This window comes from Parasteatoda tepidariorum, chromosome 10 (genome assembly GCF_043381705.1).
Source record: "Parasteatoda tepidariorum isolate YZ-2023 chromosome 10, CAS_Ptep_4.0, whole genome shotgun sequence".
In the NCBI taxonomy this organism is placed as follows: domain Eukaryota; kingdom Metazoa; phylum Arthropoda; class Arachnida; order Araneae; family Theridiidae; genus Parasteatoda; species Parasteatoda tepidariorum.
In genome coordinates this window covers 1,751,679-1,778,711 of record NC_092213.1, presented here as the reverse complement: position 1 = coordinate 1,778,711, position 27,033 = coordinate 1,751,679, and the positions used below count along the sequence as shown (strand labels likewise).

The window sequence follows — 27,033 nt, the reverse complement described above, 5'->3', positions numbered from 1 at the left end:
GCAATAAAAAAATTTTTTTTAGCCCCCTTCGCACCGCCTGTGTGTTATTTATGCCACTGGAGACTGGCTAAATACATTGCTTATTTCACCTTTTCAGTACGTCATATCTTGAGGACGTTTTAAGAGAATGGAAAACTTTGCACACACACCTATAAAATTCGTCTATTCAAAGATAAGCCTACGTAAAAAAAATATTTCAGATTTTGGCTACCCCTATATATTGAGGATCAAAAATCCAAATCCATTGAAAAAAAAAAAACATGTTTATTCGAAGATTATCTGATCTAAAATATTTGTGTAGCTTAAATAGTGTTCACTCATTAACTTATTTGACATAGGCTCTTTGAACTATTAAGATCGAGTCCCAGTACGTGAAAATCTGATCATTAGATCTAAAGTTATTCAAGGTGTACATGTACACTTGTTTATTTTGTACACTAAACAGTTTTTAACTTGTGCTGCTATACCTTAGTTTTCAAAATCATTCTTTTCTATCCTTTACTGTCAATTTAATATATTGAAATTTTTAACTGTAATTCCTTGCGGGGGGCCATCCCCTCCTCAGAGGATCAAAATTGTGATGGCATGTCTTCGAATCATCCTCCGGGATGTTTCCCAGACCGTCGCCAATAGCCCATTGTGCAGCTCTAGTGCGACGTAAATTAAAAACAACAACTGTAATTCTTTAGTGACCTCTGTCGGATATCATGATCTCAGCCATTTATTGTACTCATGAAAGTGAAACACATGAACGCATATAGGGTTTTAATAAGACTTGAACGAATTTTAACTTTTTTACAGATTATTCATGTCGTCTAACTCGTATTATTCAGGGATGAGAGTAGTCAGAAAGTAAAAAAGAGGAAATCCAAGACTGAATGAATAATTATATATCTATATATACATATATAAATATCAGGGATCTGTCTAGACATTTTGTGAAAGGTCCGTTTTTGTAAAAAAAATTACTCGTAACTTGTGAATATAAAATAAACGTTAAGTCACATTCTTTCAACCAGGGTCCGCTTTTGTGAATTTGTGCAAATAGGGTCCGTTATTGCAAAAAACTTTTTCAAGGAATTTTTAAATTGTTAAGACATGCACAAGATTATGCTCAACAGTGTAAAATTATAATTAAAAAAAAAATTAAATTTTAAAAAATAAACAGCAATTGCAGCTACTAAATTAGCTATTGCAACACATAAATATTTGGTATTTAGCCTATACTGCTGAATATTAATTTCGGATGAATAAAGGAGGAAGGGTCTGCTGAAGACAAAATTTAGTTCGTTTACACCTGTCTTTCTCCCTCCCCCCCTTCCTGGGAAGGGTTTATTCGATTAACAAAACAATAATGAAGATAAACAAATTTGTGAAGGGTCCGATTAAAAGATAAATTATTTTGTGAAGGATCCGTTAACGGACTCAAATTTCCAAAAAATAAACAGATCCCCGTATACATAAATAAATATATATCAATAAATAAATATATATGTATATATAGATATCAATATATAATTATATATACACACACAAATTTGACAAAAAAAGAACTATTTTTAAACTTGTAAACCATGTGATTATAAATCCCGATCATTAATTTTAGAATTGTATGAATATGAATCACATGCATGATTTTAAATTGAGAGAATATGAATCCCGATATGAGGTTTTTAAATCACGTGAATATGAAACTCTATATCGAATTTAAAAAATGCGAAAATACAAATCATGATGCGTAATTTTTAGATCACGTAAATACGAATCACGATGCATAATTTAAAATTGCGCGAATACGAATCCCAATGTCTAATTTTTAAAGCACGTATAAATACGAAAATCAATGTTTGATATTACAATCGCAAAAACGAATCACGGCATTGGATTTTAAGATCGCGTGAATACGAATAACTACATAGGGTTTTAAAAGCGCTTAAATACAAATAGCGATATTGGATTTTTAAATCTCGTAAAAAAGAATCGCAATGTACGATATTTAAATCGCCTGAATAAGAATCGCAATGTACGATATTTAAATCGCCTGAATAAGAATCGCAATGTACGATATTTAAATCGCCTGAATAAGAATCGCAACGTTCAACTTTTAAATCAGGTAAATACGAAAATCAATGCTTGATAATAAAATCGCGATTTTAAAAATGCATAAATACAAAACGAGATATTGGATTTCTATATCTCGTAAATAAGAATCATAATGTACGATATTTAAATAGCGTAAATAAGAATCAAAATGCGAAACTTTGAAATCAGGTAAATACGAAAATCGATGATTAATATTAAAATCGCGTGAATAAGAATCGAGATATTTGCAGAGTCTAGATTTGGGACTGCTAAAAGGCTTGTTTGTATTGTTTAGACATAATAACTAAAAATTTACAAGATTAATTGAATGAGAAAATATTTTCACCGCAATTCCACCTCTATTTTTTCTTCTTCCTCACGCCTGAATTACGAAAATACGAGCTATCCGGGGGACGGATAAAAATACAGAAAATCTTATTTCCTGTGCGTAAAAGCGGAGAAAATAGCTAAAATAAGTAAAAATGCGGAAGGGATAGCAGCTAGTACGTAGTTTGAATTTTCTGTTTATCTTTGAAAACCGTAAATAAATATAATTACTTTATTTCAACGACTGAATTTTTTTAAAAAAGCGGGATATTTATAAAAAAAAACAACCCCGAAACGTTTAGAGAATCGGAGTTTTTGATAAAAAGGCTGAAATTCGAGAGATAAAAGCAAAGATCCGCTAAAAAGCGGAAAAATTTCATCCCTGTATAAAGGTCAACCAGTTTTATCCCAAGGAAATGATTTTTAGAGAAACTTCAAAGGGAGGAATGAAGACTTCAATACTTTCGCTCCGAGGAAAGCTAAATTCCTCATAAAATATTTTAACTAGTGCAAAAAAAATTTCCGCTGAAATTAGCGAGAAAAATTTGAAAAAAAAAAGTGGAAATCCGTGAAAGAATCACATCCCTGATTATTAATAAATAATGGGCGACATAAATATTTTCATGCCATAATGTTATGTCTTACATGAATGTTGCACACATACCTAGAAATTTTAGATTAGCAAATGATTCCCAAACTTAATGAATTTTGTCTAAATCTGCAATTTAATAATTTTGTATTTGGAAAATCATTATTTTTTTCTTCATAATAATAATGAGTTACCAGAATGAATTTTAAAAAAATCAAGTAAATATGCTTGTAACAATTAGTGAACGGCCCCCCGATTTTCGATATCAGATTTCTTTGAAATCATTAGTTAAAATACATAATTAGTAAATAATGGAAAAATTGTGATACCACAAAGGGTAGTGATATAAGAGTATGGCATACATGCGTTGAAAGTGAGTGATCCCTTAAGATCAATATATATTTAAAAAAAAAAAATTCTGCTTCAACTAATGATTGAATTGATGAAAACAATTTTTTTAATAAAAAAGCTATAATTGATTAAAATATGAAGTTATAAAGAGAGAAAGCTATAATAATAGGGGGAAAAAAAGAAGATTTTCGATTTCTTTAGTGGAATGAGTGTGTCAACAAGCACAAATAAGCACCTTCATTAATGCTGTTTATATGCATGCAGTTAATTTATAAAAGACAACAGCAGTATTAGTAATTATAACAGCTTTTCACCTAACATAACAGTAACTTTTAAAATGCTTATTTTTTTTATGGCCAAGACACAGAAAATGAGGATAAAAATGAATAATAACTAATATAGACAGAACTATAAAAAATAATTTAATTTGATGATACAGTTTTGAACACGAATGATTGTTGATCTATTTACATCCTGAAATAAAATCATAATGATGATGATGCTAATTACAAATGATGATATGGAAATCACACTAAAATATACACTATATAATTGCGTACTGTTCGTACAATAATTCTCGGACTCTGAAATAATCTTCTGTTAGGACTCCCTCAAAATCAATATGACCAGATTCATTCTGGAAAAAAAAAATTACATGTAAATAAAAGAAAGTAAATGAATAATAATAATAAAATAAATTATAAGTAACATTTTCACAAATGAAAACAAATATAACATAGCAATCAAAATATGCTGTGAAAAACAGCGCTATTTTTGGTTCGATTCTCACGAATCAATTTAAATGTAATCTTTTGTAAACAAGCACAAAAACACCTTTCTTAAAATCGACTCAACCAGTTTTTGCGAGACAGCAAATATTTTTTGAAAATACATTTATTAATAAGTGACAATACATGTAACAGCTCATTGAATTAAAAAAAATATAATTTAACTTACATAAAACACACGAACGATATGAGGTAATCTTACCATTGAAATGTTTTATTTCACAGGTTATCTGCTACATTTTAGATTTTCATATCCATGACTTTTCATGAATAAATCTAAGAATTTTTCATGACTAACCAAAGTTACTATTTTCTCCAGAAAAACACAACAATAAATTTAATAAAGCATCATAATAACATTAATTGAAATGATAGGTATAACGAAAATGTTATTCTTTGCATCTTCATATTTATTGATTTTAAACTTAAAAAACACAGTAAAGAAAAAGTTGAAGCAATAAAATAGCTGAAAAAAATACAAAAGCAAATAATTAAATACTGCCAGATATAGGTAGTTATTTAAAGCTGTTTTATTTCTTTTTTGAAGTAAGTGTAGAATAAAAAGCCTAAACTAGAATTCTAAATTGATAAAATAAAAAAATTCTGAAATCACAGAAGTTTAAAATATAATTCACTCTAGAAATGATGTTCTTTCATTTTTTGAAAGAACACCATAATTTTTAATAAAAAAATAATTTCTGATAAAAACATTTTATATTTTAATAGAACATGACTAGACTATGAGTGGAGATTTTGCTACAAATTTAGACATTTGCAGCATCAGAACACTATGAAATTAGAAGGGGGGATAAATTCCATTTTATAAATTAGATTTTTTGGGGACCATAACCCATGACTTTTTATGATCTTTATTAAAAAAATAGTTAAAATCATGACAAATTTTGTTCAATGACTTTCCAGGTGTGCATATGCTCTGATTTTATCACCAGAACTAAATAAACTATTAACATCACACTTGCTTTATATTAATTTCTGCAACTTTGAACAAGATTCAGAACATTGGAGAATAACATTTAGGACAATCCTGCCTCAGTAAAGGACTTTTTAGTGCTTTTTTTCTTTTTTGAATTTAAATTTTCGATATTTTGTTTTTCTTCTCTCCTTCCCTTTAGATTTAAAGAATTCATGAAATGTTAAAGAAAAATGGATGAATACCCTTTTTAAAGCAACAACATCATTACAGTACAATACTCCACCAGCAAACTCAGCATTTATACCGTTTCTCATCAAAACTTGCTTAAAATCAGAAAGCAGTACTTCATTGACAAATAGGGTGGGGTGACCAGATATCTGAAACAAAAATTGAAGTTAATAAAACAGAGGTGACACATTATTTCAGTCATTGTTTCAAATCTCGTCACTACACTCTTTAATATTAACTCATTTAACAAAGTGAAAACTTTCAATTATTCACCTTTCTTAAAAGAAAAATCAACAAATAAAAAACAATTTTATTATAATTGCTAAAGTAGGACTAGGCGATTCTTGCAAACCAGGGCTGGTTCCTTCAAAAAATTTTTTTCCTATTGTTAAGGGTTAATGACATTTTGCAACAGATTTGCAATTTTTTTCATACGTTTTCTTTTTAAAAGTAAATAAAGAAATTGGAGAAAAACACTGAAAAAAATTATTACAACAAGTTTTAATATTTCGCTAGCAAACATGCATCACACCTTCAGCTACGGGCCAAACTAGCTAAATATTCAATTACGCCAAAAAAATTCTTTTCTATCAATAAAATGTTTCATTTATAAGGGTAGATAATAAAATAATTAATATTAATAAGTTGAATTTTATGTATGGGAGTAGTTTTCTTAACTATGTCATGTTAAATTAAGTCCTATTTCAAATAAAAACGGGCCATACTAATAGCAACTTAAATCATTCTACTATTTTTCTTCATTAGGCTTAACTTAATTTTTTTTAAAAATTCAATGCAATAAATATTTTTATGAAATTTTTTATAGAATTAAAATACAATTATGCTTGAGAAGATTTATAATTTATGAACCAATGTTTTTTATTAGTTCTAGGTGAAACATACAAATAAAAGGGTCCAAAACGACTTTTCAAAGGTATCAAGGCATTCCTATGGCTAGAAAATTCATAAGGTTCCTTAACTAATAAATACTGATAATTTATTTATATTTTCATCATTTATTAATATCTCTATATCATCCTTTTTCTTTCTTTATATTATTCCATACTATTATTATAATTTGATATTTAATTTTTATCGCAAATGAACAGTTTAAAACTGAAAGTAGTATTCTTTTATTATAAAGTAATTCTGTAATATCACCTTATAAGGTAAAGTTCTGTAAAAAAATATTGAAAAATTTTAAGTAAAACATATTGAAAATGGCATGTACCCTACCATTTTGAAATTATTACTAAACAGCGAATGTGTTAAATTTACTTTTGTGATGAGCTTCACATAAAATTATTTCCGACCAAAACTTATAAGGAATTTTCACAAAATATTACTAAACAATCTAAGGAAAAACATGAACTAATTTCAAAGCAATGTAGAGTAGAAAAGAAATTTAAAAAGAAAGTGCATTAAGTTGCAATGTTAACTGAATAAAATGACTATTAAAATCTAAATTGAATTTTATTCTAATAGACATTAATAATAGACATCTTTTAATTGAGAAGATTTAAATTTTTAAGTAACAATCTGCTTATCCTTATGAAATAAAAATAATAGCGTAACTATCTAAAACTTTAAAAAAAACAATTACAAGGCAACAAAACAAGTCATAAATAGTTACTAAATATTTTACTTTCTTGTTAGTAGCAAATCATTCATTTTCATTTAATACTCAGGAATAAAAATATAAGTATTTTTGTAAAAGCTTGGGGTTTTCATCAAAAACCCAGGCTGGGATTTTTCAACCCCTGTTTATTACAGACCTGTTTAATTTTCAACACAATCATGAATTTTTAAAAATGTTAAAACTTATTATAAATCTATAGCTATTTATTACTGTGAAAATTATCTGCATTTATTTTATTCTTCAAGATTTTTGGAAATAGTTTTCCTTACGGATTCTAGTTCAAAAGTTTTTTTCCGTTGTTGATACTTCTTTCCTTAGGGTTTTACTTCGTTCTCATAAGCACATGTGTTACCAGTAGAACTGAATTTCTTGAATTTTGAAGGTCAGTGTGGGTTTTCTACTTCGGTATCTTAGAACTGTCCCCCCCCCAAAAAAAGCACCATCTCTTCCAGGATCAGTATCCCCCTTGTCGACACTCTATTCTTTTCTCTTAGAATGCTGCACTCTCCTCATAGAGTATCATTCTAGGCAAATTGCAGAATACATTAATGAAAGGAAATGCACACACATCCCTTCTTGTCTCTCTGAAATGCTTTACACTCAATGCATGGTCTAATTCTAGGTGATAAAAGAATGAATTTTTGTTTTAAAAACCTTGTATCAAAATTAAGTACTTTTAAGGGCCTTTATTTTCCAAAATAAAAATTAAGCAGTTTTTAAGGACAGTGGGAGCCCTGATATATTTCTTTAAATAAGTTGTTTTGCAATTGAACTTTTGATTAGGTCTCTCTCACGACGAAATCAAGCGTCAGTTGACCTTTGAAATTTCTAGAAAACTAACATTTTAATGCAAAACTTCAGATGTGAGATAAGACTGAAGGATCAAGTTTCTATATCACAAATTTTATATTCTCTTATTGCTAGAAATACGGATAGCTTGAGAGAGCCACATTCTCACAAACAACCCAGCTAAGCTAGGTAAGATGTCAAGTGGTTTCCATACCAATTTTAATATATATGTCTTCAAACACTGCAGATACATGAACTATATTGTAGTTGCCTTGCAGTTAACGTAGTTGAAACACTTCTTTAGAACTCATTCAAAAGAAAACTAAAACATTAAAAAAAAAAAGAAGAACCGTTTGGAAGCCCGGAAATTTCTTTTTTATTTTACATCTTTATAGGTGATGGCTATTTTTATTTAAAAATAAAAAAGATTAATTTATTTGTAGCAGTAAAATGGAAAATTATCATTTGAGAAAAAAAAAATTGCATTTAAGTTTTATATCATACCTGACTTGTAGGTAAAGGCTGCAGAACTGGTATTTTTTCTATTTCACTTTCACCTAAAGAAATAGATTGAAACAAATATTATTTTTGAAAAAATAAGCATGCATTGAAATAAGTACAGTAGAGTCTCGAAAATCCGAGGTAATTGGGGCTGACACTACCTCGGATTACTGAAAACTCGGATTTTCCGAAAAAATAGAAAATTTTTAACAACTACAAATGAAATTAAATAAAATGAACATATTACCTTAAAATCCTTTATTCTTTAGTATAATGATGTAAAAGATTCTTTACAATTTAAAAAAATTGTCAATTCTTTGTTGCGTCAGTATATTACTTCTCTTTGTTGATGCGATAGTCAGCCAACGCTTCAAAAGCAAAACATCTGCAGGGGTGGCTTCAGTTTGCTGTTTCACATATTTTAAGGCTAGTTCTAAGGCTGCAGAACCTTCACTATGAGATATTTTTTTTCCTGATAACGGAGAGTCGTTTTCCTCTGTTTCATATTCTTCCTCATCTTCCATCATTTCTATAATACTTGAGTCTGTTATTTCCAGCTTGTCGTCACTATTTAGCCATTCATTTAGATCAACTGCATTAGTGTTTTCGCAGCCTGGTAATTCCTTCACCAAATCTTTCAAAACAATTGTTTCACTATCATCATCATTAATTTTCTCAATAGGCGTAACCAATTCAGGTAGAAAGTTAGTCCACTCCACGATTTAATTACTGTGGTAGGTTGAACTTCTTCCCAAGAATCTGCTATCCAGTAGACAACATCTCTCAGACTTACATTCCTCAAAACATCCGCAACACTTTCATCATCAGACTGAACTAAATGTTGTAACAAACGGTGTCGATATTTTTTCTTTAAATTTTCCAATCCATTGGCTGAATCAAACTTGTAACATTGGCGGGGAAAAATATAGCACGGATTTCACCTCAACGTAGCTCATCATCGTCCGGATGAGATGGAGCGTTATCTAAAAACAAAATTGCTTTGCAAGGCAAATTTTTTTTTTCTCAATGCCTTCCGTGTTTCTAGAAACCATTGTTTGAAAATTTCTCGATTCATCCATGCACTTTTCTGATTTTGTTCTGATTTTCTGATTTTTGCACTTTTCTGATCAAATTTGGCACCTCGAATTAAGCGGAACCTCGGACTTCTGAGACTCGAACTTTCGAGACTCTACTGTATTAGTTTTTTAAAAACAGATACATATTTTAAGGAAATAAGGTCTAGCTAAAAAAATTCCATTAAAATTTTGTTTTTCTCCCAAAAAATCGCAAATTGTCATACACTTTACCTAAAATAGATATGAAATTTATTACACACTACAGACGTGCCAACCTGGCAGAATTAACATTCCTCAACAAGAATTCAGGAAGGATAAAAAAGGTAAGCTATGCAACATACTTGACACTTCTAATGAAATATTTTGAATTAAAAATTACACAAATATAGGAATGAAAGAAATTTTACACAAGTGTCTGCTTCGAAATTTGGCACAGACAACATCTCATTTATTTACTCACACAAAAGAAAAGGGAGAAGAATCTGGTGAGTTTTATACGTCAAATAGGATTGTGAATTTTGAAGAGTGGAAAAAAAGGACATGCAGTCAGTTGGTAGTTTGGTAAACAGGGGATGAAATGTTACAGAAAGGAAAACAAAACTTCTGTTGGAAATATCAATGTTAATAATGTCAAATCAGCTGAATCTATGCTCCTTGTTTACCTCTAGTTAAGTCACAGGATGATGTAATAAATTTTGATGTTTATCGAAAGTGCTAACAAACGACGCTCAGGAGAGAATGCTTTCCTCACGGGAGAAGCCAGTTACTATTCAACTCTTCACATACTTGTAAAATAATATATGCAAGATGCTCGGTAGCTCATAATGGGTCGATGATGCCAAATCTCGATGTTTAAAAGTCTTCGTCAAGCTTTCTCTCTCCTTTTGTTTTGATAAGTTGCAATGTAAGTTTTTAAGAAAGGAGTTCGTGTTCTGGCATGGGATTCGTAGCTGTTAGTATGTTAGCTTGTTCTTTCATGAAATAATTTGAATTTGTGTCAAATATATGTTTATAAAGCAGCTGTATTTGCCTAAGTTCTTCCATTGTGCTAAAATTCACTCTGCTATCTACTTATCTAATGATGTTGTCGGGCAAAAGAGGTTCATATCCTCACATCAACTTTGGCTTTTGCAGAAAAATCTACAGCAAAATGCGGGTGAGTTCGCACGTCTATATGTAAAATATGCTTGCTTGCCCTAACAAAGATCATAAATCAAACCTATCTCATCAACAGTTTGTTAACAATAAGGTACCCGCCAACTACAATGGAATTCCGTAATTTCAGGAAATTTTTTTTCTACTGGTAGAAAAGGTGATATTTTAATAAATCAGAAGAAAAAAAATGTTCACCATTACACATAAATAACTTAAACAGGTAGTAGGACTGGGCAATAAGTCAATGCATGGGAAAATATCAATTCTATGTAATCATCGCCGATTGGATGCGTGGTGGTTGGTTGTGTTCAGGAGATGAATAGATTTGAGTTTTACATTTAATTAGTATTTATTTTACATTTTAGTATTAAGTATGAGAAGAGAAAATATGAAACAAGAGCAGGGCGTGATTCTACAATGGCAGTTAGGATTCTTCTGGTGAAGGACAGAGACAGTTACTAATCGTAACTGTCGCAGTTACGATTAAGTTAAGTCGCCACAGATGTTTGGAGCACCAGAAATCATGATTTACTGAGATGAATACTATATTCCCCGATGTATAGATGGCATTGTTGTCAACATGCACAATGTTGAGCATTGTTCCCAATAGCACATCGATGACTGCAAGCTCACGTGAAGATCATTTTCCTCTGTAAGTGTGCAGTGATCGTTAACTTCTTTCATATACATCGCAACTCATCACTTTGTCTACATGAATCCGAATGTGATTGAGAATCAAAGTGTTGTTGAGTTTCTTAGTTATGGAATAGTTTTCTTTTAATTGTGTGTGTGTGCAAATACTGCTGATTTTTTTTACAATCAATGCAGCCATTTATTGTTTCTTAACCGCTATTTTGCAGACATCCATGTCCTTAAATATTGAGAAATAAAAAAGGCAATGCTCATTGAAAAAAAAAAATGCAACTTACTAGTTGCGAGTTTACGCAGTACTAAATGTAAACCATTAACGTACAAAAACACTGCGATGCAACAAAATATAGCGATGTTGGAGTGGCGATACATTGCGATGCCAAAACCTTAACATCTCCCAGTCGTAACAGGTAGATAAGGTCAGATAGTAAAGTGGTCATGTTTTTAAGTTCTGATAAAATTTATATTAAATCTATATTATATTTATTTAAAAAGAAAAACTGCTTTATTTGAAAATCACACGGAAATATACTTTTCAAAATCTCAAATATTGGAGGGTATGTAATAGTTTATTTACAATCCGTTAAGCTCTACGCATGGAGACGATTTGATTGAGATAGTCGGGTGATTGTAAGTCCAACTCAAATGAAAAAAAAAAAGAAAAAAATTTAAACAAGGTTTTTTCCCCTTTTCTCAATATTTCTTAGTTTACTTAAAATACATTTAAAATTTTACACATACCTATGATGATCTGGAGAAGTAATTGAAATTTACAAATATGTCTTTCTTTTTTGAGTTAATGATTATAATAACTATTTACTGATAAAAAATGAATATTAATCTTGAATATAAGCTTATAAAGTATCTGGCTCACCCTTGCAAACAAATAAAATAAACTGTGTCTTTAAGTTCCACCTTTGAAAATTTGATTTCCGGAAACTTTTGTGATCAATGATTTTTTTAAACGTCTGAACCTTCGATCTCCGGAAACTTCCGAATCACGGTTAGCTCCGGATTTTTTTCCGGAGCACAATCAGCCCTGGAGAGTGTTCGTAGGCTGAGACAAACAATAGTCGATTTCGGTTCATTATCTTAAGTCAATAACTATTACTTAAAATGAAAAACAAATAAATAATTTACTTCTTTTTGTATCTTCTGTTTCTTCATCTTCTTCTGGATTCTCAGTGTTATTCATAACTATTTTGTCAGCCTCCTCCTCCATTATGATTTCTCCATCCACCCAAGCAAGTTCAACATCGTCTTTGGACTTAACAAAATCTAACGAACTAACCAGAGAATCTTTCAGTTTGACCTAAAAGTAAATAAATTTTGAATAGTCTGGAAATTTTGTTTTGAGAAGGCCCAACCAGGGCAGTGAAACCAATAACAATGTAATTTCTTTAGAGACATAATTATTACTGACTTCTGAACAACAGAGGGTAGCTATTTAAACAGGTTTCATATTTTACATTTGAAGGTAATAAAAAAACTTTATTCAATCCAAATTTGCAACTGATAAATTCAAATAAAAATAAATAAATTGAAGTATTCGTATTTTTTTCAATGTTAACTAAACTTGAGTATACAACATTGAAAAATCAGGAAAAATGATTAATGGAGAAGTAAATATAAAATGTGATAGTTCAACATTAAAATAGGTAATGCAAGTAATTTTTCCTCTTAAGTTTTAAAGGAGTTCCAAGTTTGACTAGTTATATCCTTACACACCTTCAATGAGTTTAGACAGAACACAGACACTTTTAAGAACTATCTTTCTTTTCCACAAAGTTAAAACTAAGTAAAGTAGGAGTGCACGAGCTGCGGTCTGCGTTAGCTTCTGAACACAATGAAAAATTAAAAAAAATAAAATAAAAATTGTCAGAAATTTTGAGTCAATATTTTTTGACGTGCTTAATTCATCCAGATACTATAGTAGATCTATGTTGTTTCTCGATTGTGTTTTCAGCGGTTATTACTACGAAGTTCCAGGTGGATTTAAAAAACCCAATACTTTTAACATGACACTTCGATTTGTGAATTTTGGATATGAGTAATCACTTTTTGGATCCTTTTTTATAAATTCAAGAAATGTTTAACTTTTTTTTGCAGCTATAATTACTAATTTTCACATGGTTTTTAAAATCTCAATACATTTAATAAGACATCACGACTTGTGAGATATAAATCGTGCGTTTAATTCATAACTTTTTGATCTTTTATGGCAGTCATTGCTACACTTCAACACGCAATTTTGAAAATTCTGTAGTTTTATTATATGTTATTACGTTTATTGGTGTTGATTTAATTGTAAATTGCGATTATTGTGACACATTCACACATGATCCAGTTATTTTAATTATGATACTATTACCGCGTGCGAGTTTCTAATGGCACATTTAAATAATCACTTTATGATATAGAGCCCATTTCACTGTATGTATTTTTTACACTTTTATTTTGCGAGCATTAACAGAAGATAAACTCTTGATAAATAGGAAAAATCTAAAAAGAAAAATCTTTTTATAAAACGATTTTTTAGGATCAAAAGTATTTAATTTTCAGAAAATATAATATATGCTTCAAACATTAATGCTTCTATAAAAAAAAATGGTATTTGCCGTCAACATGACTAAATAACTTGCTTTTCTAGTGGCCACTAATTCAAGACGGTTGTGCATCTGGTACACTGATTCAGTTACTTGATCTCATGTTTTAGTCAGTGTTTCCATCTCTCCCACAAAATAGTATATTTCCCAATAATTGTGACAAAACACTTTCTCTACATGAAAACTTTTATTTAAATTCATTTTATGAAATAAATAAAAATCTAATAAGGAGATGTAAATGTATCAGTGGAAATTTGTAGGAACTAGTAATATAAACAGGGTGTTTATAAAATAACTTTGCTCACATGACCCCCTGGGAAGCATATCATTTGAATGAACAAATTTTGTGTAAGAATGAATGTATTAAGAATGGATCGTATTAAGAATGGATCTATCAAGTATGATGCTAAAAACAATTATGTAGCTCTCATGGTCAGTTATAGTGACAAAGTTTTCAAATGGCAATACTCACTCTTTATTATTGAAACTTAATTCCTAAAGTAGAAAAGTTGAAATGGATTTTGAACGGTACTTTTAGTAAAAGAAATGGCAACTCTAGGCATTAGCCAAGGGTCACCATTTCTCGTGACCACTCATGAGAAGAGAAAGCAATAAAAACTCAAAACTGCCATGCCATACATGTTTAAGGTTTTATCTTAGTCCTAAGAAAACTTGAAAACAAATTCTACATTCAACAAAGTATCAAAGTTTATTTAAAAGTCATAAAATAAGGACTCACCTGATAAATATGACTTTCCGTGGTTGCATCAACAATCTCTAGCAAATGGGGCGTGAACACTTTTCCGGGCACAGCCCCGGAAACGCAATAATTGACCAAGGCTTCGGTAGACTCGGGAGTCCCTCTGACGATTATCAGCCTTCTAGGTTTAATCATACTGAGAATTTTTTTAATGGACTCACTGTCTGATCGACCCTCAAAATCTATATACTGTACAGAAGATTTTATATCCAGTGTCTGCATTAGGGCAACACACTTTGTTGGGACTTCTGTAATATCTGGAAAAAAGAGATTCCAAACATATGATAGATTTGAATTTTGTGATAAAGAATAAAAGCTGAAAAATCAGGGTTATTAAAACGACAAGAAAGAAAGTTTATTGTTGAGTATTGGTTGCAACTTTCCTCATTTAGATAAGCATACCTGATTGTTGGTGAGACATTGTCTCTAAGGTCTAATGTTTATGTAAATAACTTTAAGACCATCCATGCTTTGAGGGATAAAATTGAGAGCTTAATCAATGAATATAAAACCATATTTATGCAAAAGTACTTTTTAAATTTGATGAATAATACCAAATGGCACACATTTTAAACTGTTTAATAATAAATTCTAGACGATTTAAGATAATAAATAATTATGAGTAGATATAAAATTAATTATGGATTAATTTATTAATATATGAATAATTACCCTTAATCGACCCTTAACATTCAGTAAAAATTAAAATTACAAATTGAAAAAATAAAGCTGGAAGTTATATTTTTCTTGTGTCACAAAGGAGTAAATTATTACTGCCTAGTTTAGCACACTCAACTACTGAGAACATGCATTAACATTTAATTTTTTTATTAAAGAATACTATTACATGATTTATAGCATAAATATCAGTAACATATTTTCATCCAGTTTAGCTGATGTTGTAATGCCTATATATACACCAATAATCGTCGACAGAATAACTGCCACCTATACAGTAACTAATTCAAGAATTTTTTTTACCTGTTATAAGAAATGCGATAGAGGATTTTAAAATCGCGTGAATACAAATAGCGATCTAGGACTTTGAAATCATGTGAATATGAAACTCGATATTAGATTTCAAAAATCTTTAAATACAAATCATGACGAAAAATTTTTAGATCGCGTAAATACGAATCACGATGCATAATTTCTAAATCGCGTTAATACGAATCCAAAGCCTAATTTTTAAATCACGTGCAAATACGAAAATCAAAGTTTGATATTACAACCTCATAAAGGAATCACGACATTGGATTTTAAACTGAAGGCAATACGAATCGCTACATAGGATTTTAAAAATGCGCAAATACAAATAGCAATATTGGATTTTTAAATCTCATAAATAAGAATTGCAATGTACGATATTGAAATTGCATAAATAAGAATCGCAATGCACAACTTTTAAATCAAGTAAATAAGAAAATCGATGTTTGATAAAAAAAAAAAATCCAGCGACCTCTGAATCATGAAAATATTAGCCATCCGGTGGGCAGGTAAAAATGCGGAAAATCTTATTTTTTGCACGTAAAAGTGGAATGGTTGGCAGCTACGGATAGTTTGAATTTTATATTTATCTTTGAAAATCGGAAAGAAATATAATTATTTTATTTCTACGGCTGAATTTTCAGAAAAGGTGTATTATTTATTTTAAAGAAAAAACTGAAACTTATAGAGAATTGGAGTTTTTGATAAAAAAAGAAGTTGAAATTCAAGAGACAAAAGTAAAAAAGGCGGAAATCAGCTAAAAAGCGGAAAAATCTCATCCCTGAATACACCATAATTTTTAATAGAACACAACTTATTGTTTAACAAGGATACAATTTTTTCTTTTAAATTCCTAATTTTATAGGAAAAACTTAAAACCTCTAATTCAAATAAATGAACACTATATGAGTGGATTAGCTCTAGAAATTCTAGCTGAGTAATTCTTGGTTACAGAAATAATCTGGATTTTCAACTGCAGCTATTTATCCACGAAAAATAAATTTATTAAATAAAAGAAATACCTTGTACTAAGTCATCATTTTCTATTTTATTTTCTTTGTTTTCTTCTTCAAGATTTGACGGTTCTAAAATCATATAGTCCTCAAGTCTGAAATTCAAGAATATAGACATGAATATATGACACATATAAATTGTAAGTGTATAATAATACACCACAATAGACATGGGAAAAAGTATGCAGAATTTAACGCATCATATTATTAAGTGAGGTAAAGTAGTAATAAGTATTAAAAATAGGTAAAATTAAATAAATTTCAAAAAAAAAAAAAAAAAAAAATAAANAAAAAAAAAAAAAAAAATTTATATACTTTAGCAGGTATATACACATATGTATATATATACAAGAGGGCTCCGCCCCCTGCTCACCAACCCCCGATAATTACTACGCAATTAAATTTTTGTTCGCTCCGCGAACAAACTTAAAGTTGTTTTCCTGGAGATTAGCTGGCAATTTTTCTGCACCAACATCACATAGAGAGAATATTATAGGATTGTAAAATGTCAGAATAACTTATTATCAACATTATAAACTTATATAAAGCGAGGAAGCAATATTATTTAACACATTACTATAGGGCATTAGCCGGAGATTAATCTCCGTATACGAAGCACTCGTGGTAGAGCCTAACGCAAATCATTGTTGATCTTATAGGATGCCGGACGCACCCTATATGGTGCTTTATCTCCCCCCCCCCCAGTAATTTAAATTTTAAACTAAAAACAATTAAAACCTGATGAAAAAAAACTTTACAAAAATTACAAATAAATTAAAACATGTAATATTAATAAGTTGATTCTAAGTAATATTTCAAAAGCAAATATCATTGCAAGTAATGGCTCAATTAACTTCAATACTGTGAAATGACAAAATATTTTAGTTTCAATCAGAAGTATTTGTAAGTACACCAAAGTATTCGTTTTCATTTAAACGTCTTACCTTTTCAACGTTTCTTAGCAGCGCATTGATAGCACTACAATTATTTTCCAGTTAATTTTGTGTAGCTAAATCATGTCGCTGTTGATATCGCCTAAGATATTCACGGCAATGCATTTTTTATAAAAGATATAGGTATTTTAAAGTAAACTCTGTTCAATATATTTTGATAATTTGGAATATAAATAGTTTTTAGTGAGAGTGTTGATTCGTGCTTCCAATAACTCTACCCGATTTATCAAAGCTATAAAAATATATTGGAATTCTAAAATAAATAACTGCGTTCTATCAAAACAAACATTTTATTATAAAGCTTTAGAACAACTATCTTTTTACATTGCAACTCAAAATTATTAATAAACACTGAATAATATTGTGTTAATGACACTTTCATCTGATGACATCATAAACAATCGTTTGCATAAAGTCTAGTTCATAATAATCACATATAATCGTTTGCATAAATAATAGTTCGGTCTTTTTATAGCTTTACGTAGCAAGTGTGAGATTTTTTTTTTTTTTGGAATGGCGATGTTATAATTTTGCTGTTGAGCTAATAAATCTTCCTTTTTATAAACGTAATAGTAGAGTTTTCTTAATTATTTGATTCGAAGTCCTCTGAGTTTTGTTTGAGGTCAGTTTGTATTTTGTATTTTTTGACAGCTTTATTAAAAATTATTACCTTTTCACACACTGCATTCTCAATTTTGATTGGCTGTTTTGTGCGTTACTAAGCAGAAGTCTTCTGTGATTGGATATGTGTTATCATTCCACTCTCTTCTTATATATATATATATATATATAAAAGAGAAATTTTAATAAAAATGACCAATTCTGAGAAACACAACCCTTTTTGGATAGAGGGTCACAAAGATTGAAAGATATTAGGCTGGATGACAATATCAGCAAAAAGATGTAATCTTAAAACAGGGCAAATTTTTCAACAAAAAACCAAACACCTTTTAAGCACTTTAAATTTTTCCCCTAATGTTTGAAGTTCTTCATATATAATAATATAATTATTTTATTAAATTATTTAAAAAAATTAATTTTAATAAAAAAATTACAATTGGTTTAACAAACTTAAAGTACAGGGAAAATTTTTTAGAATTCAACAAAAATTATTTATAAATGTATACTTAACAAAACATCACAAGAATAATATTATTGATCATATTGAACTTATAGAGATGTTTAGAGAATTCAAGTAAAAAAGTCTTCATAAATTCATATAACAAATGTACAAATGAAAACTAGTGAATGGTCTCTGTTAAAGTTTTTTGTAATTTGGATCAGTATTAGTTTAATGAAATAATTAAAAAAAATCATTAATGTTAAAATGAAAAGACAATGATGCTAAACATTTTTGTCAGAAGTAAAATTTTATATGTTCCCTATATTAATTTTATTTAACAAATTTGAGATTATTCAATAATTTTAAATCAAATGATAAAACAATTACAGAATTTTGAATCGACAAATCTGTAACGCAAGATTTTTTACGGTATTTGAAAATTCTGTTTAGAATCTTGCCTTGCCATAAAATAACTTAAGAGTTCAGAAAATTTTCTTAAGAAATCCGATAAAACGAGACTACAATAAAAAGTCTATTTTATATAACTTGTGGATGGTCTCTCAGGCATTTAAGCTTTCATGATTAAAAAAAATCTCAATTCTTATTAAATCACATTAATCAAAGGGAAACAAAAATTTGAAATGATGATAGTTGATTGTTCTGTGAGTGCAAGAATCCTCCTCGAAGAATCCAGCCTAGTCATGAGCATACAGACTCCAGAGTAATTCAACCATCATGTAAAATGATCAGTACTTTTGAATGGTATCTACGACGGTAGACAGGAACAGATTAAGGCTCAATGCTTTTTACATAATTTATTGTTGCAATCGACATAACAAAGTAGAAAAAAAATTCTTTTGGCTTGGAGAAGAGAATATAAAGTACCTTTTACAAACACCCAATAAAAAAAGCACCTTTGAGGGCCTTTAGAACTAAAATAAACAAATAAGTACTTTATAAAAAGGTTATGCACTCTGTTAAAATAACTGCAATATGTTTTACATGCACACGAAACATGTCAAAATTTTTTTTACTTTGAAAGACAAAAAAGGAAAAAGAAATATAGTTACAAAATTGCAAAGCAAGTTTTCACAACCAAATTATAGACATGGAAAAAAAAATCCCAAATGTTCATAATTTAGCTTTTATTATTAATCAGGAAAAATAGTCAGAAAAACATTCAACATCGTAGAATGCTTTGCATGCGAAACACAAATAAAACTGTATATAATTATCTTACTTTATAATTTCTCCATAGTCATCCCATTTAATTTTTTCTTCCTTCAGAGGATACATGGGATAAGACTTTCTGGCTTGTTTGAAAAAACCTCCACCCCTTTGCTTCCCTTCTATTTTCATCATGAGGTCGTGTCTGGCGCTACCGCCTCTGTCTACCTCCAGTTCATCTTCGTCTTCCTCGCTCGAATCTGAACCTCCAAATTCGGCATCTCTCTCACTTCGCTGTCTGGCGGCTTCTAACTCCTTTTCCTTTTCTTTTTTTAAATATTCTTCTAACTCAGAACCTTCAAGGCGGACTCGTTTTCTAATCTAAAAATTTTTTTCCCGAGCATGAGTTACGAAGTTTGGGAATTTTACTATTAAGTAGATAAAACAAATTTACTGAATAAATTAGATTCCAGAAAAATTAAGACTTTTTTTTTCTCAAAAAATTGTACATCAAAAAAGCTCATATCAGGTGATTTCTTGAAAAAACTTATGAAATTAAATCGCTGTAACAAGAAAACCAATAATCCAATAGAACTGACAGTTCAACAGGATGGGAATTTTTTTTAGGTGTAGTTGGAAAAAAAAAAACTTGCACAGATAATTTAAGAATATCAACAATGGAGAACAAAAGACAGAGAAAATCTAATTACAGAGTAAGGCATTTGTAATGAACTACTCAATTAATGAAAGAGGTTTTAAATGTGCAGAGTCCAGATGTCAAACTCCATGCTTCACAACAGCGTGAAGGGTATCTCGATAGATGTTGTGGATCTGCCGAACGTGCATGGTCAAGTAATATAAGTTAATAAAACCACCAAAATATACAGTATTCTTTATATTGCTCTCATTATTCTGATAATAGAGTCTCACTACAAAGTAGTTATTGTGAGGACATTCACAGAATAAATTAACACAAGGTGCCAGTTGTTCTACATTTTTATTACCATTAAGTGCACGTCATACGTGTGCTCATTTCAAAACTTAATTCATATGTTTAAACACAAGTCAGTAAGTTTTTTAACAACAGCTAAAAAAATCCCTTTGCTTTGGGAAAATACTATTAAAATTTTAGTTCCTTTGTGTCAGGGTTTTTCATCACCACTGCATGCATTCCATACACAAGCTTTACTTTACATAAATCAGTAAGTTTTTTAATCACAGCTAAAGAAGAAAAAAAAAAAACTACCTTTGTTTTGGGAGAATACTGTTGAAATTTCAATTCTTTTGGAGCAATGGTTCTTTTGTCTCAGGATTTTAACTTCACAATTTTTAAAATCACACTGTGTTTTCACACTTTCTTTTAAAAATGTAAGCTATTAAATGACACTTTAAAACAGAAATGGTACCTGACCTGGAGTTCTACGGTTCTTTGTTCTGGAAAGTCAATAAGAGTCCTGGCCAACGTATTTGGCAAACTCCTGGAGGTGAGAATGATACTATTTTTAGGATTTCCACACCACTGGATAAATAATTCTCGAGAAAAACCACATTCCATTCCAGGCATGCTTGCCAAAACAACCTACAATGGGTGACAGAATCAAGACAAAATAAATAAATAAAATAAAGAAGCTACCGTATATTCCGGCGCATAACGCGCACCCGTAATTTCTAATTGCTTTTTTTAAATTTTAAGATATACTCTTCGTATAACGCGCGCGAAAATTTGGATTGTACATGTGCAATATCTCGTCTTTCAAGATCGTAAATAAAAAGTATTTTTCCCTATCTTTTTGGAGAAACAAAAGAACTGAATTTGACATATATGTGAGGGTAGAATTGAAAGAGCAATAATGTGATTCTGGATGGACAAAAATGGTGTTAAATTGTGGGTAAAAAACATCTGGCAAATCCGTCCTGGTTGCGTTAAAAAACCACAAAGCCTTTTAGAGTGGGACATGTTTAGGTCCCACCTTACAGATAATACAAAAAAAATTGTAATTATAATACAAAAAATTTTTAATAATTGTAATTGATAGCGGAAGACAAATATAATGAACTATTTATGTAATAACGAAAATCAATGAAGTACATAGGTAAAGGTATGTTATTTCTTTAAAATAAAAGTATTTTTCTATATTTAAATTTTTTTAATCCATAATTTTTTATATTCGGCGTATACCGCGCTCCCGCAGATTCCAATGTTATTTTTTGTATTAAAAGTGTGCGTTATACGCCGGAATATACGGTAACTATTGGTGTTACATTATTGAGCATAAAGTTTTCTCAGTATCCTATAAAAAGGCTATAGAGGCAGGTAATTTATGACATCATCAGTTAGAAATATGTTAAGTGTTAGTTTTCACTTTCCCATTTAGAAATTTCACAGTTCGTAATCACTCACATCTTGGAGATAAAAATATTTTATTTCATCTCATACTTTGACTACTTTTTAACTTTGAATAGGATATGATCAGAGTAAATCATAAAGTAAAGAAAACGGATATAATATTGCAATCACAAAATGTTAACTGCACATAGACTTGAAATTCAAAAAATGTCTATAGAATTCTTTGAACAAAATTCTTTACTAAATTAAGTATAAGTTTAAACTAATCAAGTACCTCATGCAATATTATAGATGACAAGCCTTACTTCCTTCATAAATTTTAGAAAGGAGAGTCCTCACACAATGATAATATAAATTATGGATCCCGATCTAGGAAACATTATAAATAAGTAAGCTAGATGAGAACATAAGAAAAAATTAAGAATACGAATCAGGATGTTAAGCAATTTTGAACTATAGAAAAAGGGACCGAATCAACAGAAAATAAAGATTGAAAAGTTATTTTTTTAAGAACAGAAATTTTTTTTGTTCTTGGACGTTTCTGTTAATTCTTCCGTCCCCTTTATTTCAGCCCAACTTCCGTCCGCAGACATTTTCGAAAGACGGAAGACTTACATCTATGTCTCACTTTTCCACTGTTCACATTAACACATTCCACTAACCACATTTTTATATATTGAAAACTATCCTTCAGCGTTCACGTGAGTCGGTCATTTAAATAGGAATGCATTTTATATTCTTCTTTCCTAATTAGAAAAAATTATTTCCATCTTGCTAACCAACTGTCAAAAAAATACCAACTCTGTAATTTTGTCACATTGTTTCTAATCCTTCTCAAAAGGCATTATGAACTTTGTATAAACTGCACGACCCATTCTCTCGTACAGCCAGAAGACTCTCGTCTTAATAGCATTTGGTCCACTGCTACTCACGAGAATATTTTTAAGGGGGCAGTTAGCATTTGATTGCAAAACTTTGCGAGTTGCATGACCTAAGAAAAAAAAAGTTTGAATGCGCTTTTGTACAATTTTGTCCTTTGTGTTGGACCAATACCAAATTATACTGGAAAACAGTTTTACAAGAATTCACTCAATCAACATTAATTCCTCTAAACTGGAAAACGTGGAAGAAATCCTATTTTTGTTTGACAAAAGAATGAAAATAAAATATTTACCTGAGTACATGCTGGCTATTTGTTATTATCTAAACTGATGTTAGGGACCAAATGTTAAAAAAATGGGGAGGAAATGGACAAAAAAAAAGAAGAAAAAAAAAGGGTACTTAAGGGATCAACTATAAAGATACTGAGAAAGAAAACAGAAACGTTGCAGAATACCAAAAAGTAAAACGACATAAAGTACTGAAAATTACCTTTGGTTCAGGTACTTTATTTAGCTCTCCAAGACTATGACATAGCTGTAGATGTTTAAACTGGAAAGGGTTGCTTTTCTGTCCACCCTCAAATGAACGTAAAATTTTATCACTCATCCATTCAACCTGAAACATAATATAAAACATTAAAAAAGAAAAAAAAAAGGCATCAGTGATTACTTTATATATGAAGTTTTCTACTGTTTGAAACTTTTACTGAAAGTTATTCTAACCAAAATGGAATTTATATCAGTAGATTTTATAATAATGTAACACAAATATAAATTATTAAATAAGTTTTCTGAATAAACTTAAAAAAATAATAATTTTATAAATTGTAACGTTCTGTGGATCAACAGCATCAAATACGTCAATTTACTGACATTACTTACCAAATTACGTATTGTTTTAATTGGGTATAATTTTAGAACTTCAGGTGTCCAGCAAAAGTCAAAACAAAGAAAGACAGTAACCTAATAAAATATTTATTAGGAAATCTATTGAGATATGTACCTGAGATTTTGCAAATTCAACAACATTGTAGCTGACATTATTTAATAGTGCTAATGAGTATGCCATCAACCCAGAATCTTGGCTTCTCCACAACTGATCCTAAATAAAAAACATTATGGAACATAAGTTTTATATTTTACACATTTCTCCTTAAATTGCGCAATAATAAACATTCTATTAAATATATATAATTAAAACACATACTGAAGTATACATATTGAATTTAAATTTAAGTAAATCACAACTATATCATTTAATGTCCCAAAGACAATTTTTTTAAATCATATATAATAGAAAATTTATGCTATAATATAGCTTTTAAATTTCATTATTTTTGTTTCTAAATCATCCTATTTAAGGAAAGATTTGTAATATTTTAGAAAGGAAAGCTTTTAAGTTCAAAATTCAATAATCAAAAATAAAAATTCTGGAACAAAATATTGTAATATGTATGTATTTCATGTATGTACCTACAACGATTTCTTTTTATAAAAGAAGATGACATCAAAAAATTGTTAATTTTGAGCACATAAAAGTTTAAAGAAGAAGCTATTTCTTTAAAAATGTACAAGCTAAATGAAATATATTTTCCATTAGTTAATTCACATAAAAAAATCAATTACTAAATTTCTATAATATTAACTATTATAAAAGTTGAAAAAAAAATTCTTAAACTTTCATTTAAAAATATAACAAAAGAATTGGATATTAAAATATTCGAAACTGCTAGAAAGTTAGTTTCAAAGTTAAAATTTGAAATAAGCACAATAACATATAAATAAATATAAGAACAATAACTTTTCATCACTTCAAAATCATTTGAATGTTAACATTTACCATCATGTGAGCTAACTCCAGAACTCTTCCAGCTGTATCTACTGATATCATAACATTACCATCATTTCTTAAAGTTTGGAGAACATTCGCTATAAAAAAATTATATATGAATATAAATAATTTAAGCAACATAGCAAAAAAAATGCATAGGCCAGAATATTTTTATATTGACATTCCATTAATATCACTTATTAATGAGCGTGCACATCACAAGGAAAGTTGCCTCTATACCTCCCCCCTCCCGCTGTTCATAAAATTACACTGGGGAAGAGTATTAAAGTAAAATATTCTTATCACAGAGTTAAAGCTAAGTCTGTAGTACCCAATGTTTGGTTAAAAATGTAAAATAATACTGTTAATACAACTAGTAACTATGCATTGATACCAACTTGAATTAATATTTTTTGGCCTTTTAATTAACCAATTGCAATTTTCCATATTTTGCACATTGATATTTGTGACTTCAGTTGACAAATTTGATTCGTTAGAATACTAAACAAGTATTTTGTCTGAAAATCTTTAGTACTATTTGAAACAATCGAAAAATCTATAATATTTAGAGATGTAATACAAAATGCTAAAAAAATACTGAAAGCTAAAATTTTTTGAAATTCTAGGAGGGGGAAATTAAAACCCTTTCATGAAACAGTAACCACTGAACTAGTTTTGAATGCTAATAAATTATCAAATAATTAATCTAACATTTCCCCATTAAACTTTATGAAAAATGTGTTTCGAGTCGAAAATAATACAATGTAAACAAATATTTAATATGTGCCTTTAACAATAAATTTTTAAAGAAATGAATGCTCATAAATAACTCTTTTAAATTTGTGATACATTTTAAAAATAGTCTCCAAAAAAGAATGTGCACTAACGATTTAATAAATTGTTTTCATGATAAGCCTTCTCCCTTCAACTACTAAAATAAGAAATCGATATTGATATAAAACAGTTCAAACATACTCATGAGTTGTTCATCTCTAAACCTCCTCCGTGGCTGAATGTAGGTAGAGTTGTAAGAATCTGTAATGAGTAAAGATGGTCGAGTGATGGATTCTAACACACAGCCATTCAGATGCCTTTCTTTTTTGTGATTAAAATCAACAGCATATACAATGTCTTCTTCACCGTCTTTGACTATTCGCCAGATGGCACCACCTATCATGTGTCCACCAGGTAGAGGAGTTATCGCAATGCCTTGTCCCTTACCTGTAAATTTAAAATATACTAGTCTTTAGAAATAAAATGTTTTGAGAAACCTGGAGAATGATTTTTATATGTATTATAGGAAAATTTCAGACCATACTTTTTTCCTGTAAATAACAATTTTTCATTAAAAAAAGGCTTTTTTTTGCTATTGTAATGATAAAAATATTTACCAAATCTTTTATAATTTTTTTTATCCATCATTTACAAGAAATTAAATATCACCCAAGAAAGGTTTGATTTTGGAATTTAAAATATAAAGGTGAATAGTGTTATTTTGCACAAGAATTATAAAAACATTCCTGCTTATCCTTTCTGTGAAGAAATTATTTAAAATTGCTTTAAAAAAATAACAATGTAATGTTAATTATATCATATTATGATGATGATAGGATAATTTATATAACGACAAAAGCAAAAACTGCACCATCATTTTCTACAATCTAGATGGACTTGGATAATTACAGGTCCTTTAAATTTCCGGGTCCATTTTTACCAAAAGCAGGTCCCAATCTAAAATATGAAATCTCATCACCTATCTAACTACACTCACACTCATAATATTATTTTATCTATTAATAAACAAATCAATGAATTTTAAGTCAATAAGAGTTTAAAATCTATCACAGCTTTTAATTAGTACAGATCAAACACCCAGATAAAGGAAAAGGAATAATGTTAACACCCAAAAAATTTCTTTTTATATATGCCAACAAACAGTCTGCGAACTACATGCTTAATATAATTTTTTGAGTTAAGATTTATATTTTGATTATCTAACAATGAAGAATATCACACCTTTAAGGCAACTCAGTCAAGAAAAAACTTAAAATTATTAAATCTCTTTAGAATCTTCTACAAAGATTTTTTTTTGTTGAAAATGACGCAGATATAGTTAATGGTTATAACATATTTTAACACTTTTCAAAATAAAAAATCATATTCAAACTAAGTGAATCAATAAATATTTTCCTACAATAAAAAATTCTTGATACATATTCATAAAACACAAAATCTAAATACTAATATTTTAACGAGCATTTGAGAAATATTAGGACTAGTTTAAAACAATGGGCTGTTAATATAATTAGTGGGTA

The 27,033-nt window shown here is 29.4% G+C and overlaps 1 protein-coding gene across 1 annotated transcript in view; it reads right to left on the bottom strand.

The window, feature by feature from the left end:
• Positions 1-3,750: 3,750 nt before the first annotated feature.
• LOC107439069 (cleavage and polyadenylation specificity factor subunit 2) overlaps positions 3,751-27,033 on the bottom strand; it is a 32,145-nt gene continuing 8,862 nt past the window's right edge. Inside the window, exons 5-16 of the mRNA XM_043047283.2 lie at positions 25,694-25,939; positions 24,728-24,816; positions 23,891-23,989; positions 23,378-23,503; positions 21,071-21,238; positions 19,733-20,040; positions 16,486-16,571; positions 14,456-14,733; positions 12,251-12,422; positions 8,232-8,284; positions 5,314-5,448; positions 3,751-3,986 (exon numbers count right to left, since the gene is read on the bottom strand). Of these exons, the coding sequence (XP_042903217.1) occupies positions 3,894-3,986; positions 5,314-5,448; positions 8,232-8,284; positions 12,251-12,422; positions 14,456-14,733; positions 16,486-16,571; positions 19,733-20,040; positions 21,071-21,238; positions 23,378-23,503; positions 23,891-23,989; positions 24,728-24,816; positions 25,694-25,939 (1,853 nt within the window). The 3' untranslated portion in view covers positions 3,751-3,893. The remainder of the gene's footprint in view (positions 3,987-5,313; positions 5,449-8,231; positions 8,285-12,250; positions 12,423-14,455; positions 14,734-16,485; positions 16,572-19,732; positions 20,041-21,070; positions 21,239-23,377; positions 23,504-23,890; positions 23,990-24,727; positions 24,817-25,693; positions 25,940-27,033) is intronic.